This window comes from Ranitomeya imitator, chromosome 4, assembly GCF_032444005.1.
Source record: "Ranitomeya imitator isolate aRanImi1 chromosome 4, aRanImi1.pri, whole genome shotgun sequence".
Taxonomy (NCBI): Eukaryota; Metazoa; Chordata; class Amphibia; order Anura; family Dendrobatidae; genus Ranitomeya; species Ranitomeya imitator.
Window position 1 is genome coordinate 722,752,119 of NC_091285.1, and position 20,816 is coordinate 722,772,934.

The following is a 20,816-nucleotide window of genomic DNA, read 5'->3' on the forward strand; positions in this document are numbered from 1 at the left end:
ACGGGGAAATACAGAGAGAATGAGAATGACAAAAATATAGAGAGGATGAGAATGACGGGGATGTACAGAGAGGATGAGAATGACGGGGATGTACAGAGAGGATGAGAATGACGGGGAAATACAGAAAGGATGAGAATGACGGGGATATACAGAGAGAATGAGAATGACGGGGATATACAGAGAGAATGAGAATGACGGGGATATACAGAGAGGATGAGAATGACGGGGATGTACAGAGAGGATGAGAATGACGGGGATATACAGAGAGGATGAGAATGACGGGGATATACAGAGAGAATGAGAATGACGGGGATATACAGAGAGGATGAGAATGACGGGGATATACAGAGAGAATGAGAATGACGGGGATATACAGAGAGGATGAGAATGATGGGGATATACAGAGAGAATGAGAATGACGGGGATATACAGAGAGGATGAGAATGACGGGGATATACAGAGAGGATGAGAATGACGGGGATATACAGAGAGGATGAGAATGATGGGGATATACAGAGAGGAAGAGAATGACGGGAATATACAGAGAGGATGAGAGTGACGGGGATATACAGAGAGGATGAGAGTGACGGGGATGTACAGAGAGGATGAGAATGATGGGGATATACAGAGAGGATGAGAATGACAGGGATATACAGAGAGGATGAGAATGACGGGGATATACAGAGAGGAAGAGAATGACGGGAATATACAGAGAGGATGAGAGTGACGGGGATATACAGAGAGGATGAGAGTGACGGGGATGTACAGAGAGGATGAGAATGATGGGGATATACAGAGAGAATGAGAATGACGGGGATATACAGAGAGGATGAGAATGACGGGGATATACAGAGAGGATGAGAATGACGGGGATATACAGAGAGGATGAGAATGATGGGGATATACAGAGAGGAAGAGAATGACGGGAATATACAGAGAGGATGAGAATGATGGGGAAATACAGAGAGAATGAGAATCATGGGGATATACAGAGAGATGCACCAGACACGACCCTATATCCGTCCTGTAGACCAGACACGACCCTATATCCGTCCAGTAGACCAGACACGACCCTATATCCGTCCTGTAGACCAGACACGACCCTATATCCGTCCTGTAGACCAGACAGGACGCTATAACCGTCATGTGCACTAGACACAACCTTATATCCATTCTATACACCAGACACGACCATATTACCTTCCCATACACCAGACACGACGCTAGAACAGTCAGACATGGTGTGGTTCTCCAGTGGTCACCTTGTAGGCAGATGGGGTGCAAGATTCCGACCACAACAGTCACGAGTTTCATACGTACTCGTTCACCATCGTAGATGGAGCAGTATTTCACCTGCTTTCTTCAGACCCTGCAAAGACTGAATCTGCTTCTGTGATTGTTAGGTCCTGGGGTGATGCAGCACTCACCTTCATAGGGGAGATATGTGAGTGGGAGACGTAGCCATGGACATTTTCTATCTGCGACAAGTTCTTCTCGGACACATGTACGAGCTCAGGAGCCTTCATAGGGTTGGCCAAGTGGGCTGGGCTGTGTTCCAAAGGGGGGGAATCATCGTCCTGGTACCGGTATTTCTGGAATAAAAGAAGGCTAAATAAGTATAAGCTCCAAACACAAATTATCGTGATCTGCACACAATACAGTCACCACCATGATCCGAGCACCATACATTCACCATCATAATCCGCACATCAAACAGTCATCATCGTGATCCGTGTACCATACAGTCACCACAATGATCCACGCACCATACAGTCTCCATAATGATCAGAGCGCCATACAGTCACCATAATGATCCACGCACCTTATAGTCTACAGTTATCCCCATAATCAATGTACCACACCATAGACGGTGATCCATGTACTATACAGTCACCAACATGTTTGCATGTTTTAGCGCTGCAGTGTGCTGCCTTATTTATTTGACAGTATACGAGTAGGTGACTCTAGGTTCAGCACCTGTTCACACTTATTCTATGTTTGGATGTGACGGTCAGTTTTTGGAAATTTGTATTCACTAGCCTTCTGACTGAGCACTCCGCCTCTTAAGGTACCGTCACACTTAGCGACGCTGCAGCGATACCGACAACGATCCGGATCGCTGCAGCGTCGCTGTTTGGTCGCTGGAGAGCTGTCACACAGACAGCTCTCCAGCGACCAACGATCCCGAGGTCCCCGGTAACCAGGGTAAACATCGGGTAACTAAGCGCAGGGCTGCGCTTAGTAACCCGATGTTTACCCTGGTTACCAGCGTAAAAAAACAAACAGTACATACTTACATTCAGCTGTCTGTCCCTTGCCGTCTGGTTCCTGCACTGACTGCTGGCCGTAAAGTGAAAGTGAAAGCACAGCACAGCGGTGAGTCACACAGCGGTGACTCACCGCTGTGGCTGTGCTCTGCTTTCACTTTACGGCCAGCAGTGCAGGAACCAGACGGCAAGGGACAGACAGCTGAATGTAAGTATGTACTGTTTGTTTTTTTACGCTGGTAACCAGGGTAAACATCGGGTTACTAAGCGCGGCCCTGCGCTTAGTTACCCGATGTTTACCCTGGTTACCAGTGAAGACATCGCTGAATCGGTGTCACACACGCCGATTCAGCGATGTCTACGGGGAGTCCAGCGACGAAATAAAGTTCTGGACTTTCTTCCCCGACCAGCGACAGCACAGCAGGGGCCTGATCGCTGCTGCCTGTCACACTGGACGATATCGCTAGCGAGGACGCTGCAACGTCACGGATCGTTAGCGATATCGTCTAGTGTGACAGTACCTTTAGCCACAGGTGTTTTAATCACAGCAGGTCCATTACCCCTCCACAGAGAGAGAGAAATTTAGTCTCAGAAGATGTTTCACATGTACCCATTCAGATGGAGACGTTTATTCTCAGCGAGGAAAGGAAAGTGTAGGACCTGGTATAAGAGAGATGCCCTAATGTGGCTACCAGGTACACATGAATTGGCCATTTTTATGCGCTAAACGCTCTCATTTTTTCATATTTCTAGTGCAGTAATGCAGTTCAATTTTCATGTTTCATGTTTGCATGTTTTAGCGCTGCAGTGTGCTGCCTTATTTACTTAACTATATACGAGTTGGTGACTCTAGGTTCAGCACCTGTTCACACTTAGTCTATGTTTGGATGTGACGGTCAGTTTTTTTTAATTTTTTAAATCCGCGCACCATGCAGTCACCATCATGATCCGCGCACCATACAGTCACCATCATGATCAGTCTCTTGCATCTTCTCGCCTGACCACTTGCACCAGTGACCCAATTCCGTCACATCTCCTACAGTCCCTTTCCCCTGCTGTCACCGTTCACCTAACAAATATATTCAACCTCTCTCTCTCGTCTGGTATCTTTCCCTCCTCATTTAAGCATACCATCACACATCCCTCGAAAAAACTGCGCCGCTAGCTATAGACCTGTCTCTAATCTTCCCTTTATCTCTAAACTCCTCGAACGCCTGGTCCACTCCCGTCTTACCCGCTATCTCTCAGATAACTCTTGTCGACCCTCTTCAATCTGGTTTCCGCTCTTTACACTCTACCGAAACTGCCCTCACTAAAGTCTCTAATGATCTACTAACAGCTAAATCTAATGGTCACTACTCCATGCTAATTCTCCTGGATCTCTCTGCAGCATTCGATACTGTGGATCATCAGCTCCTCCTCACTATGCTCCGCTGCATCGGCCTCAAGGACACCGTTCTCTCCAGGTTCTCCTCCTATCTCTCTGACCGATCCTTCACTCTATGTTTTGCTGGTTCCTCCTCCTCTCACCTTCCCCTTACTGTTGGGGTTCCTCAAGGATCAGTCCTAGGCCCCCTCCTTTTCTCTTTGTATACCGCCCCTATTGGACAAACAATCAGTAGATTTGGTTTCCAGTACCATCTCTATGCTGACGACACCCAATTATACACTTCTTCTCCTGTTGTCACGCCGACCTTTTTAGAAAACACCAGTGATTGTCTTACCGCTGTCTCTAACATCATGTCCTCCCTCTATCTGAAACTAAACCTGTCAAAAACTGAACTCCTCGTGTTTCCTCCCTCTACTAACCTACCTTTGCCTGACATTGCCATCTCCGTGTGTTGTTCCACCATTACTACAAAGCAACATGCCCGCTGCCTTGGGGTCATCCTTGATTCCGAGCTTTCATTCACCCCCCACATTCGATCACTGGCTCGCTCTTCTTATCTGCATCTCAAAAACATTTCTAGAATTCGCCCTTTTCTTACTTTCGACTCTGCAAAAACTCTGACTGTTTCACTTATTCATTCTCGTCTGGACTATTGTAACTCTCTACTAATCGGCCTCCCTCTTACCAAACTCTCCCCGCTCCAATCTGTCCTGAATGCTGCTGCCAGGATCATATTCCTCACCAACCGTTACACCGATGCCTCTACCTTGTGCCAGTCATTACACTGGTTACCCATCCACTCCAAAATCCAGTACAAAACTACTACCCTCATCCACAAAGCTCTCCATGGCTCAGCACCACCCTACATCTCCTCCCTGGTCTCAGCCTACCACCCTACCCGTGCCCTCCGCTCCGCTAATGACCTCAGGTTAGCATCCTCAATAATCAGAACCTCCCACTCCCATCTCCAAGACTTTACACGTGCTGCGCCGATTCTTTGGAATGCACTACCTAGGTTAATACGATTAATCCCCAATCCCCCCAGTTTTAAGCGTGCCCTAAAAAAGCATTTGTTCAGACTGGCCTGCCATCTCAAAGCATTAACCTAACTATCCCTGTGTTGCTCATTCAAAATTTTTTTATCACAACCAGGTTCCTCGTATCATGTTCTCAGGCGCTTCATGCAGTTAACCCCTTCATGACCCAGCCTATTTTGACCTTAAAGACCTGGCCGTTTTTTGTAATTCTGACCAATGTCCCTTTATGAGGTAATAACTCAGGAACGCTTCAACAAATCCTAGCGGTTCTGAGACTGTTTTTTCGTGACATATTGGGCTTCATGTTAGTGGTAAATTTAGGTCGATAATTTTTGCATTTATTTGTAAAAAAAATGGAAATTTGGCTAAAATTTTGAAAATTTTGCAATTTTCAAATTTTGAATTTTTATTCTGTTAAACCAGAGAGTTATGTGACACAAAATAGTTAATAAATAACATTTCCCACATGTTTACTTTACATCAGCACAAGTTTGGAACCAAATTTCTTTTTTTGCTAGGAAGTTATAAGGGTTAAAATTTGACCAGCGATTTCTCATTTTTACAGCAAAATTTACAAAAGCATTTTTTTTAGGGACCACCTCACATTTGAAGTCAGTTTGAGGGGTCTATATGGCTGAAAATACCCAAAAGTAACACCATTCTAAAAACTGCACCCCTCAAGGTACTCAAAACCACATTCAAGAAGTTTATTAACCCTTCAGGTGCTTCACAGCAGCAGAAGCAACATGGAAGGAAAAAATGAACATTTAACTTTTTAGTCACAAAAATGATGTTTTAGCAACAATTTTTTTATTTTCCCAAGGGTAAAAAGAGAAACTGGACGCCAAAAGTTATTGTACAATTTGTCCTGAGTACACCGATACCCCATATGTGGGGGGTAACCACTGTTTGGGCGCATGACAGGGCTCGGAAGGGAAGGAGCGCCATTTGACTTTTTCAATGAAAAATTGTCTCCAATCTTTAGCGGACACCATGTCGCGTTTGGAGAGCCGCTGTGTGCCTAAACATTGGAGCTCCCCCACAAGTATCCCCATTTTGGAAACTAGACCCCCCAAGGAGCTTATCTAAATGCATAGTGAGCACGTTGAACCCCCAGGTGCTTCACAAATTGATCCGTAAAAATAAAAAAGTACTTTTTTTTCACAAAAAATTTCTTTTAGCCTCAATTTTTTCATTTTCACATGGGCAACAGGATAAAATGGATCCTAAAATGTATTGGGCAATGTCTCCTGAGTTCACTGATGCCTCACATGTGGGGGTAAACCACTGTTTGGGCACACGGCAAGGCTCGGAAGGGAATGAGCGCCATTTGACTTTTGAATGAAAAATTTGCTCCAATCGTTAGCGGCCACCATGTTGCGTTTGGAGAGCCCGTGTGCCTAAACATTGGAGCTCCCCCACAAGTGACCCCATTTTGGAAACTAGACCTCCCAAGGAAATAATATAGATGTGTGGTGACCACTTTAAATCCCCAACTGCTTCACAGAAGTTTATAACGCAGAGCCGTGAAAATAAAAAATCATTTTTCTTTCCTCAAAAATTATTTTTTAGCCCACATTTTGTAATTTTCACAAGAGTAACAGGATAAATTGGACCCGAAAAGTTGTTGTCCAGTTTGTTCTGAGTACGCTGATACCCCATATGTGGGGGGGGGACCACTGTTTGGGCACACGTCGGGGCTCGGAAGGGAAGTAGTGACTTTTGAAATGCAGACTTTGATGGAATGGTCTGCGGGCGTCACGTTGCGTTTGCAGAGCCCCTGATGTGCCTAAACAGTAGAAACCCCCCACAAGTGACCCCTCTTTGGCAACTAGACCCCCCAAGGAACTTATCTATATATGTGGTGAGCATTCCTCAAAAATTATGTTTTAGCAAGCAATTTTTTATTTTCACAAGGGTGACAGGAGAAATTGGACCCCAATAATTGTTGCCCAGTTTGTCCTGAGTGTGCTGGTACCCCATATGTGGGGGTAAACCACTGTTTGGGCGCACGTCGGGGCTCAGAAGTGAGGGAGCACCATTTGACTTTTTGAATGCAAGACTGACTGGAATCAATGGTGGCGCCATGTTGCGTTTGGAGACCCCTGATATACCTAAACAGTGGAAACCCCTCAATTCTAACTCCAACACTAACCCCAACACACCCCTAACCCTAATCCCAACTGTAGCCATAACCCTAATCACAACCCTAACCCCAACACACCCCTAACATTAATCCCAACCCTAACCCTAATCCTAACCCTAACCCCAACACACCCCTAACCATAACCCTAACCACAGCCTAATTTTAACCCTATTTCCAACCCTAGCCCTAAGGCTATGTGCCAACGTTGCGGATTCGTGTGAGATTTTTCCGCACCATTTTTGAAAAATCCGTAGGTAAAAGGCACTGCGTTTTACCTGCGGATTTACCGCGGATTTCCAGTGTTTTTTGTGCGGATTTCACCTGTGGATTCCTATTGAGGAACAGGTGTAAAACGCTGCGGAATCCGCACAAAGAATTGACATGGTGCGGAAAATACAACACAGCGTTCCCGCGTGGTATTTTCCGCAGTATGGGCACAGCGGATTTGGTTTTCCATAGGTTTACATGGTACTGTAAACCTGATGGAAAACTGCTACGAATCCGCAGCGGCCAATCCGCTGCGGATCCGCAGCCAAATCCGCACCGTGTGCACATAGCCTAATTCTAACCCTATCCCTAGTTCTAACCCTAATTCTAGTCGTAACCCTAACCCTAAGGCCAGGTTCACATTGCGCTAGCAGCAGCCCGTTCAGCACATACGCTAACGGGCTGCTGCTAGCGCAAGTGCCGACGTTTGCATCGCGCTAGCGCAGATAGAGCATCTGCTAGTTCTATCTGCGCTAGCAATGACGGACCCGGAAATGCTGCAGCCCGCGTCTCTGGGTCCGTCACTCAAAGACGGCACATCCCTAGCGTACACCCATTGTGGGCGTGCGCTAGTGATGCGTCCGACATTGCTGTCAATGGCGGCCGTAACGGACTACGTTACACCGCGTTTATGCCGTGGTGTAACGTAGTCCATCTAACAGACTGCTTAGACGCAGTATGAACTAACCCTAACCCTAGCCCTAACCCTAGTGGGGCAAAGAGAAAAAAAATTTTCTTTATTTTATTTTTGTCCCTACCTATGGGGGTGATAAAGGGGGGGGGGGGGGGGGTTATTTATTATTTTTTTATTTTGATCGCTGTGATAGAACCTATCGCAGCGATCAAAATGTACCTGTAACGAATCTGCCGGCCGGCAGATTCGGCGGGCGCACTGCGCATGCGCCCGCCATTTTGGAAGATGGCGGCGCCCATCGAACAGACGGACTGACACTGGGAGGGACACAGGTTAGTAAGTATGAGGGGGGGTGATCGGACAGTGGGGGGGAGCAGACGGCAGGGGGGCGGACAGGAGGACGGAGGGGAGCGGAGGAGAGCATTTGACAGGACGGAGGACCGGAGGGGAGGCGATCGGTGGCGGTGGGGGGGTCAGATCACGATCTCCAGCCATGGCTGACGCTATTGCAGCATCGGCCATGGCTGGATTGTAATATTTCACCAATTTTCATCGGTGAAATATTACTATCGCTCTGATTGAAAGTGAAACGTCACTTTCAACAGCCAATCAGAGCGATCGTAGCCACGGGGGGGGGGGGGGGGGTGAAGCCACCCCCCCTGGGCTAAAGTACCACTCCCCCTGTCCCTGCAGATCGGGTGAAATTACAGTTAACCCTTTCACCCGGCCGGCAGGAGCACAATCCAGCCATGACGCATATGCTGCGTCACAGGTTGGATTGGCACAGGTTTTCATGACGCATACGGTGCGTCAAAGGTCGGGAAGCGGTTAATAGCCCTCTGTGTCTGTACGGTTACATATTTAGGCTGATAACTGGTTCATGCAGCTTTACATGAACCCCCGAGCCTTACACTATGGCTGGTCAGAATAACTAAAGCAATTGTTACCATCCACCTCTCGTGTCTCCCCTTTTCCTCATAGTCTGTAGCTTGCGAGCAGAAGGCCCTCACTCCTCCTGGTATCTGTTTTGATCTATGTGTTTATGGTTATGCTGTAATGTCTATTGTCTGTACAAGTCCCCTCTAAAATGTACAGTGCTGAGGAATATGTCGGCGCTGTAGAAATAAAATTATTATTAATATTATTATGATCTGTGCATCAAACAGTCACCATCATGATCCACGCACCATACAGTTACGATTGTGATCCGCACATCATATAGTTACCATCGTGATCCGTGTACCATACAGTCACAGTGATCTGTGTACCAGTCACCCTGGTCCATGTGCCACACTGTCTGCAGTCATCCCTGTGATCCATGTACCATACAGTCACTGTGAACCGTGTACCATACAGTCTACAGTCATCCCCGTGATCCATATACCACAGTCTATAATCATCCGTGATTTGTGTACATACAGTATACAGTCAGCCATGTACCATACAGTCACCACTGTGATCCATGTGCCATACAGTCACCGTGATCCGCGTTACATACAGTCACTGTGATCCGTGCACTACACCATCTACAGTCATTGTCGTGTACCATACAGTTCACAGTCATCCCCGTGATCCATATACCACACTGTCTATAATCATCCGTGATTTGTGTACATACAGTATACAGTAAGCCATGTACCATACAGGCACCACTGTGATCCATGTGCCATACAGTCACCATGATCCGCGTTACATACAGTCTACAGTCACTGTGATCCGTGCACTACACCATCTACAGTCATTGTCGTGTACCATACAGTTCACAGTCATCCCCGTGATCCACGTACCACAGTCTAGTCATCCCCTTGATCCGTGTACCGTACAATCTACACCGTGATCTGTGTACTATAGTCACTGTGATCCGTGTACCACACAGTCTACAGTCATCCCCCTGATCCGTGTTCCATAGTCTACCATCACCACCGTGATCTGTGTACCACACTGTCTACAGTCACCATGATCCGTGAACCATACAGTCTACAGTCATCCCCGTGAACCGTGTACCATACAGTCAACGTGATCAGTGTATCACACAGTCTAGTCATCACTGTGATCTGTGTACCATACAGTCTACAGTCATCCCCGTGATCCGTGCACCATACGATCTACAGTAATCTCCATGATCCATGCACCATACGATCTACAGTAATCTCCATGATCCACGCACTATACGATCTACAGTCATCCCAGTGATCTGTCTACCATACAGTTTCCAGTCATCCCCGTGATCTATGTACCATACAGTCTACAATCATCACCATGATCCACATACCGTACAGTTTACAGTCATCCCCGTGATCCATGTACCATACATTTTACAGTCATCCCCATGATCCACGCACCATACGGTCTACAGTCATCCCAGTGATCCACGCGCCATACGATCTACAGTCATCCCCGTGATCCACGCACCATACGATCTACAGTCATCCCCGTGATCCACGCACCATACGATCTACAGTCATCCCCGTGATCCACGCACCATACGATCTACAGTCATCCCCGTGATCCACGCACCATACGATCTACAGTCATCCCCATGATCCACGCACCATACGGTCTACAGTCATTCCAGTGATCCACGCACCATACGATCTACAGTCATCCCCATGATCCACGCACCATACGATCTACAGTCATCCCCGTGATCCACGCACCATACGATCTACAGTCATCCCCGTGATCCACGCACCATACGATCTACAGTCCTCCCCGTGATCCACGCACCATACGGTCTACAGTCATCCTAGTGATCTGTGTACCATACAGTTTCCAGTCATCCCCGTGATCCATGTACCATAGTCTACAGTCATCCATGTGATCAGTGTACCATACAGTCATCCCTGTGATCCGTGTACCATACAGTTATCCCCGTGATGCGTGTACTATACAGTCTAGTCATCCCCGTGATGCGTGTACCATACAGTCTACAGTCATCCCCGTGATCCATGTACCATAGTCTACAGTCATCCATGTGATCCGTGTACCATACAGTCATCCCTGTGATCCGTGTACCATACAGTCATTCCCGTGATCCGTGTACCATACAGTCTACAGTCATCCCCGTGAACCGTGTACCATACAGTCAACGTGATCAGTGTATCACACAGTCTAGTCATCACTGTGATCTGTGTACCATACAGTCTACAGTCATCCCCGTGATCCGTGCACCATACGATCTACAGTAATCTCCATGATCCATGCACCATACGATCTACAGTAATCTCCATGATCCACGCACTATACGATCTACAGTCATCCCAGTGATCTGTCTACCATACAGTTTCCAGTCATCCCCGTGATCTATGTACCATACAGTCTACAATCATCACCATGATCCACATACCGTACAGTTTACAGTCATCCCCGTGATCCATGTACCATACATTCTACAGTCATCCCCATGATCCACGCACCATACGGTCTACAGTCATCCCAGTGATCCACGCACCATACGATCTACAGTCATCCCCGTGATCCACGCACCATACGATCTACAGTCCTCCCCGTGATCCACGCACCATACGGTCTACAGTCATCCTAGTGATCTGTGTACCATACAGTTTCCAGTCATCCCCGTGATCTATGTACCATACGATCTACAGTCATCCCCATGATCCACGCACCATACGATCTACAGTCATCCCCATGATCCACGCACCATACGGTCTACAGTCATCCCAGTGATCCATGTACCATTCAGTCTACAGTCATCCCCGTGAACCACGCCACATACGATCTACAGTCATCCCCGTGATCCACGCACCATACGATCTACAGTCATCCCCGTGATCCACGCACCATACGATCTACAATTATCCCAGTGATCTGTGTACCATACAATTTCCAGTCATCCCCGTGATCTATGTACCATACAATTTCCAGTCATCCCCGTGATCTATGTACCATACAATCTACAGTCATCCCCGTGATCCACGCACCATACGATCTACAGTCATCCCCGTGATCCACGCACCATACGATCTACAGTCATCCCCGTGATCCACGCACCATACGGTCTACAGTTATCCCCGTGATCCACGCACCATACGGTCTACAGTTATCCCAGTGATCTGTGTACCATACAGTTTCCAGTCATCCCCATGATCTATGTACCATACAATCTACAGTCATCCCCGTGATCCATGTACCGTATAGTCTACAATCATCACCATGATCAACATCAACATACCGTACAGTCTAAAGTCATCCCGGTGATCAATGTATCATACAGTCTACAGTCATCCCGGTGATCAATGTATCATACAGTCTACAGTCATCCCCGTGATCCATGTACCATACAGTCTACAGTCATCCCTGTGATCCGTGCACCTTACAGTCTACAGTCATCCCCATGATCCATGTACCATAGAGTCTACAGTCATCCTGTGATCCATGTACCATACAGTCTACAGTCATCCCCGTGATCCATGTGCCATACAGTCTAGTCATCCCCGTGATCCATGTACCATACAGTCTAGTCATCCCCGTGATCCATGTGCCATACAGTCTAGTCATCCCCGTGATCCATGTACCATACAGTCTACAGTCATCCTGTGATCCATGTACCAGTCTACAGTCATCCCTGTGATCCGTGTACCTTACAGTCTACAGTCATCCCCGTGATCCATGTACCATACAGTCTACAGTCATCCCCGTGATCCATGTACCATACAGTCTACAGTCATCCCTGTGATCCGTGTACCATACAGTCATCCCTGTGATCCGTGTACCATACAGTCATCCCTGTGATCCGTGTACCTTACAGTCTACAGTCATCCCCGTGATCCATGTACCATACAGTCTACAGTCATCCCTGTGATCCGTGTACCTTACAGTCTACAGTCATCCCCATGATCCATGTACCATACAGTCTACAGTCATCCTGTGACCCATGTACCATACAGTCTACAGTCATCCCCGTGATCCATGTACCATAGTCTACAGTCATCCATGTGATCAGTGTACCATACAGTCATCCCTGTGATCCGTGTACCATACAGTCATCCCCGTGATCCGTGTACCATACAGTCTACAGTCATCCCCGTGATCCATGTACCATAGTCTACAGTCATCCATGTGATCCGTGTACCATACAGTCATCCCTGTGATCCGTGTACCATACAGTCATCCCCGTGATCCGTGTACCATACAGTCTACAGTCATCCCCGTGATCCGTGTACCATACAGTCTACAGTCATCCCCGTGATCCGTGTACCATACAGTCTACAGTTATCCCCGTGATCCGTGTACCATACAGTCTACAGTCATCCCCGTGATCCGTGTACCATACAGTCTACAGTTATCCCCGTGATCCGTGTACCTTACAGTCTACAGTCATCCCTGTGATCCATGTACCATACAGTCATCACTGTGATCCGTGTACCTTACAGTCTACAGTCATCCCCATGATCCATATACCATACAGTCTACAGTCATCCTGTGACCCATGTACCATACAGTCTACAGTCATCCCCGTGATCCATGTACCATAGTCTACAGTCATCCATGTGATCAGTGTACCATACAGTCATCCCTGTGATCCGTGTACCATACAGTTATCCCCGTGATGCGTGTACTATACAGTCTAGTCATCCCCGTGATGCGTGTACCATACAGTCTACAGTCATCCCCGTGATCCATGTACCATAGTCTACAGTCATCCATGTGATCCGTGTACCATACAGTCATCCCTGTGATCCGTGTACCATACAGTCATTCCCGTGATCCGTGTACCATACAGTCTACAGTCATCCCCGTGAACCGTGTACCATACAGTCAACGTGATCAGTGTATCACACAGTCTAGTCATCACTGTGATCTGTGTACCATACAGTCTACAGTCATCCCCGTGATCCGTGCACCATACGATCTACAGTAATCTCCATGATCCATGCACCATACGATCTACAGTAATCTCCATGATCCACGCACTATACGATCTACAGTCATCCCAGTGATCTGTCTACCATACAGTTTCCAGTCATCCCCGTGATCTATGTACCATACAGTCTACAATCATCACCATGATCCACATACCGTACAGTTTACAGTCATCACCGTGATCCATGTACCATACATTCTACAGTCATCCCCATGATCCACGCACCATACGGTCTACAGTCATCCCAGTGATCCACGCGCCATACGATCTACAGTCATCCCCGTGATCCACGCACCATACGATCTACAGTCATCCCCGTGATCCACGCACCATACGATCTACAGTCATCCCCGTGATCCACGCACCATACGATCTACAGTCATCCCCGTGATCCACGCACCATACGATCTACAGTCATCCCCATGATCCACGCACCATACGGTCTACAGTCATTCCAGTGATCCACGCACCATACGATCTACAGTCATCCCCATGATCCACGCACCATACGATCTACAGTCATCCCCGTGATCCACGCACCATACTATCTACAGTCATCCCCGTGATCCACGCACCATACGATCTACAGTCCTCCCCGTGATCCACGCACCATACGGTCTACAGTCATCCTAGTGATCTGTGTACCATACAGTTTCCAGTCATCCCCGTGATCTATGTACCATACGATCTACAGTCATCCCCATGATCCACGCACCATACGATCTACAGTCATCCCCATGATCCACGCACCATACGGTCTACAGTCATCCCAGTGATCCATGTACCATTCAGTCTACAGTCATCCCCGTGAACCACGCCACATACGATCTACAGTCATCCCCGTGATCCACGCACCATACGATCTACAGTCATCCCCGTGATCCACGCACCATACGATCTACAATTATCCCAGTGATCTGTGTACCATACAATTTCCAGTCATCCCCGTGATCTATGTACCATACAATCTACAGTCATCCCCGTGATCCACGCACCATACGATCTACAGTCATCCCCGTGATCCACGCACCATACGATCTACAGTCATCCCCGTGATCCACGCACCATACGGTCTACAGTTATCCCAGTGATCTGTGTACCATACAGTTTCCAGTCATCCCCATGATCTATGTACCATACAATCTACAGTCATCCCCGTGATCCATGTACCGTATAGTCTACAATCATCACCATGATCAACATCAACATACCGTACAGTCTACAGTCATCCCGGTGATCAATGTATCATACAGTCTACAGTCATCCCGGTGATCAATGTATCATACAGTCTACAGTCATCCCCGTGATCCATGTACCATACAGTCTACAGTCATCCCTGTGATCCGTGTACCTTACAGTCTACAGTCATCCCCATGATCCATGTACCATAGAGTCTACAGTCATCCTGTGATCCATGTACCATACAGTCTACAGTCATCCCCGTGATCCATGTGCCATACAGTCTAGTCATCCCCGTGATCCATGTACCATACAGTCTAGTCATCCCCGTGATCCATGTGCCATACAGTCTAGTCATCCCCGTGATCCATGTACCATACAATCTACAGTCATCCTGTGATCCATGTACCAGTCTACAGTCATCCCTGTGATCCGTGTACCTTACAGTCTACAGTCATCCCCGTGATCCATGTACCATACAGTCTACAGTCATCCCCGTGATCCATGTACCATACAGTCTACAGTCATCCCTGTGATCCGTGTACCATACAGTCATCCCTGTGATCCGTGTACCATACAGTCATCCCTGTGATCCGTGTACCTTACAGTCTACAGTAATCCCCGTGATCCATGTACCATACAGTCTACAGTCATCCCTGTGATCCGTGTACCTTACAGTCTACAGTCATCCCCATGATCCATGTACCATACAGTCTACAGTCATCCTGTGACCCATGTACCATACAGTCTACAGTCATCCCCGTGATCCATGTACCATAGTCTACAGTCATCCATGTGATCCGTGTACCATACAGTCATCCCTGTGATCCGTGTACCATACAGTCATCCCCGTGATCCGTGTACCATACAGTCTACAGTCATCCCCGTGATCCGTGTACCATACAGTCTACAGTCATCCCCGTGATCCGTGTACCATACAGTCTACAGTTATCCCCGTGATCCGTGTACCATACAGTCTACAGTCATCCCCGTGATCCGTGTACCATACAGTCTACAGTTATCCCCGTGATCCGTGTACCTTACAGTCTACAGTCATCCCTGTGATCCATGTACCATACAGTCATCACTGTGATCCGTGTACCTTACAGTCTACAGTCATCCCCATGATCCATGTACCATACAGTCTACAGTCATCCTGTGACCCATGTACCATACAGTCTACAGTCATCCCCGTGATCCATGTACCATAGTCTACAGTCATCCATGTGATCAGTGTACCATACAGTCATCCCTGTGATCCGTGTACCATACAGTTATCCCCGTGATGCGTGTACCATACAGTCTAGTCATCCCCGTGATGCGTGTACCATACAGTCTACAGTCATCCCCGTGATCCATGTACCATAGTCTACAGTCATCCCCATGATCCACGCACCATACGGTCTACAGTCATCCCAGTGATCCACGCGCCATACGATCTACAGTCATCCCCGTGATCCACGCACCATACGATCTACAGTCATCCCCGTGATCCACGCACCATACGATCTACAGTCATCCCCGTGATCCACGCACCATACGATCTACAGTCATCCCCGTGATCAACGCACCATACGATCTACAGTCATCCCCATGATCCACGCACCATACGGTCTACAGTCATTCCAGTGATCCACGCACCATACGATCTACAGTCATCCCCATGATCCACGCACCATACGATCTACAGTCATCCCCGTGATCCACGCACCATACTATCTACAGTCATCCCCGTGATCCACGCACCATACGATCTACAGTCCTCCCCGTGATCCACGCACCATACGGTCTACAGTCATCCTAGTGATCTGTGTACCATACAGTTTCCAGTCATCCCCGTGATCTATGTACCATACGATCTACAGTCATCCCCATGATCCACGCACCATACGATCTACAGTCATCCCCATGATCCACGCACCATACGGTCTACAGTCATCCCAGTGATCCATGTACCATTCAGTCTACAGTCATCCCCGTGAACCACGCCACATACGATCTACAGTCATCCCCGTGATCCACGCACCATACGATCTACAGTCATCCCCGTGATCCACGCACCATACGATCTACAATTATCCCAGTGATCTGTGTACCATACAATTTCCAGTCATCCCCGTGATCTATGTACCATACAATCTACAGTCATCCCCGTGATCCACGCACCATACGATCTACAGTCATCCCCGTGATCCACGCACCATACGATCTACAGTCATCCCCGTGATCCACGCACCATACGGTCTACAGTTATCCCAGTGATCTGTGTACCATACAGTTTCCAGTCATCCCCATGATCTATGTACCATACAATCTACAGTCATCCCCGTGATCCATGTACCGTATAGTCTACAATCATCACCATGATCAACATCAACATACCGTACAGTCTACAGTCATCCCGGTGATCAATGTATCATACAGTCTACAGTCATCCCGGTGATCAATGTATCATACAGTCTACAGTCATCCCCGTGATCCATGTACCATACAGTCTACAGTCATCCCTGTGATCCGTGTACCTTACAGTCTACAGTCATCCCCATGATCCATGTACCATAGAGTCTACAGTCATCCTGTGATCCATGTACCATACAGTCTACAGTCATCCCCGTGATCCATGTGCCATACAGTCTAGTCATCCCCGTGATCCATGTACCATACAGTCTAGTCATCCCCGTGATCCATGTGCCATACAGTCTAGTCATCCCCGTGATCCATGTACCATACAATCTACAGTCATCCTGTGATCCATGTACCAGTCTACAGTCATCCCTGTGATCCGTGTACCTTACAGTCTACAGTCATCCCCGTGATCCATGTACCATACAGTCTACAGTCATCCCCGTGATCCATGTACCATACAGTCTACAGTCATCCCTGTGATCCGTGTACCATACAGTCATCCCTGTGATCCGTGTATCATACAGTCATCCCTGTGATCCGTGTACCTTACAGTCTACAGTAATCCCCGTGATCCATGTACCATACAGTCTACAGTCATCCCTGTGATCCGTGTACCTTACAGTCTACAGTCATCCCCATGATCCATGTACCATACAGTCTACAGTCATCCTGTGACCCATGTACCATACAGTCTACAGTCATCCCCGTGATCCATGTACCATAGTCTACAGTCATCCATGTGATCCGTGTACCATACAGTCATCCCTGTGATCCGTGTACCATACAGTCATCCCCGTGATCCGTGTACCATACAGTCTACAGTCATCCCCGTGATCCGTGTACCATACAGTCTACAGTCATCCCCGTGATCCGTGTACCATACAGTCTACAGTTATCCCCGTGATCCGTGTACCATACAGTCTACAGTCATCCCCGTGATCCGTGTACCATACAGTCTACAGTTATCCCCGTGATCCGTGTACCTTACAGTCTACAGTCATCCCTGTGATCCATGTACCATACAGTCATCACTGTGATCCGTGTACCTTACAGTCTACAGTCATCCCCATGATCCATGTACCATACAGTCTACAGTCATCCTGTGACCCATGTACCATACAGTCTACAGTCATCCCCGTGATCCATGTACCATAGTCTACAGTCATCCATGTGATCCGTGTACCATACAGTCATCCCTGTGATCCGTGTACCATACAGTCATTCCCGTGATCCGTGTACCATACAGTCTACAGTTATCCCCGTGATCCGTGTACCTTACAGTCTACAGTCATCCCCGTGATCTGTGTACCATACAGTCTACAGTCATCCCCGTGATCCGTGTACCATACAGTCTACAGTTATCCCTGTGATCCATGTACCATACAGTCTTCAGTCATCCCCGTGATCCGTGTACCTTACAGTCTACAGTCAGCCCTGTGATCCATGTACCATACAGTCTACAGTCATCCCCGTGATCCGTGTACCATACAGTCTACAGTCATCCATGTACCATACAGTCTACAGTCATCCCCGTGATCCATGTACCATACAGTCTACAGTCATCCCCGTGATCCGTGTACCTTACAGTCTACAGTCATCCCTGTGATCCGTGTACCTTACAGTCTACAGTCATCCCCGTGATCCATGTACCATACAGTCTACAGTCATCCCTGTGATCCATGTACCAGTCTACAGTCATCCCCGTGATCCGTGTACCTTACAGTCTACAGTCATCCCTGTGATCCGTGTACCATACAGTCTACAGTCATCCATGTACCATACAGTCTACAGTCATCCCCGTGATCCATGTACCATAGTCTACAGTCATCCCCGTGATCCGTGTACCATACAGTCTACAGTCATCCCTGTGATCCATGTACTATACAGTCTACAGTCATCCTCGTGATCCATGTACCATACAGTCTACAGTCATCCCCGTGATCCATGTACCATACAGTCTACAGTCATCCACGTGATCCATGTACCATACAGTCTACAGTCATCCCCGTGATCCATGTACCATACAGTCTACAGTTATCCCCGTGATCCATGTACCATACAGTCTACAGTCATCCCTGTGATCCATGTACCATACAGTCATCCCTCTGATCCGTGTACCATACAGTCTACAGTCATCCCCGTGATCCATGTACCATACAGTCTACAGTCATCCCCGTGATCCATGTACCATACAGTCTACAGTCATCCCCGTGATCCATGTACCATACAGTCTACAGTCATCCCCGTGATCCGTGTACCTTACAGTCTACAGTCATCCCTGTGATCCGTGTACCTTACAGTCTACAGTCATCCCCGTGATCCATGTACCATACAGTCTACAGTCATCCCTGTGATCCATGTACCAGTCTACAGTCATCCCCGTGATCCGTGTACCTTACAGTCTACAGTCATCCCCGTGATTCATGTACCATAGTCTACAGTCATCCCCGTGATCCGTGTACCATACAGTCTACAGTCATCCCTGTGATCCATGTACTATACAGTCTACAGTCATCCTCGTGATCCATGTACCATACAGTCTACAGTCATCCCCGTGATCCATGTACCATAGTCTACAGTCATCCCCGTGATCCGTGTACCATACAGTCTACAGTCATCCCTGCGATCCATGTACTATACAGTCTACAGTCATCCTCGTGATCCATGTACCATACAGTCTACAGTCATCCCCGTGATCCATGTACCATACAGTCTACAGTCATCCCCGTGATCCATGTACCATACAGTCTACAGTCATCCCTGTGATCCATGTACCATACAGTCTACAGTTATCCCCGTGATCCATGTAACATACAGTCTACAGTCATCCCCGTGATCCATGTACCATACAGTCTACAGTCATCCCCGTGATCCATGTACCATACAGTCTACAGTCATCCCCGTGATCCATGTAACATACAGTCTACAGTCATCCCTGTGATCCATGTACCATACAGTCTACAGTTATCCCCGTGATCCATGTACCATACAGTCTACAGTCATCCCCGTGATCCATGTACCATACAGTCTACAGTTATCCCCGTGATCCGTGTACCATACAGTCTACAGTCATCCCCGTGATCCGTGTACCATACAGTCTACAGTAATCCCTGTGATCCGTGTACCATACAGTCATCCCCGTGATCCGTGATCTGTGTACCATACAGTCTACAGTCATCCCCGTGATCCGTGTACCATACAGTCTACAGTCATCCCCGTGATCCGTGTACCATACAGTCTACAGTAATCCCTGTGATCCGTGTACCATACAGTCATCCCCGTGATCCGTGATCCATGTACCATACAGTCTACAGTCATCCCCGTGATCCGTGATCTGTGTACCATACAGTCTACAGTAATCCCTGTGATCCGTGTACGATATAGTCTAGTGTCACCCTGGTGATGTATTTGTCACACGGTGTACACTCAGCACTATGATCATGTGTATCCTGGTATGACTCTTTCAGAATGGGTTATTCATTGTAATAAGACTTGTGTCCTGCAGGGGGTGCAAGCAGAGCGCATAATGTACAACGCCAATGCTCCGCACACAGTATTCCGGGCTGACAGTGAGCCCAACCTTCCTACTTTAGCAGCCACATTACA

At 47.7% G+C, this 20,816-nt stretch overlaps 1 protein-coding gene across 3 annotated transcripts in view; it reads right to left on the minus strand.

Moving 5' to 3' along the window:
• Window positions 1–20,816, minus strand: part of DLG4 (discs large MAGUK scaffold protein 4) — a 310,322-nt gene that overhangs the window by 193,702 nt on the left and 95,804 nt on the right. For all 3 annotated transcript variants that reach the window (XM_069767620.1, XM_069767619.1, XM_069767621.1), the window contains exon 2: window positions 1,428–1,592. In XM_069767620.1, coding sequence (XP_069623721.1) covers window positions 1,428–1,592 — 165 coding nt within the window. The remainder of the gene's footprint in view (window positions 1–1,427; window positions 1,593–20,816) is intronic.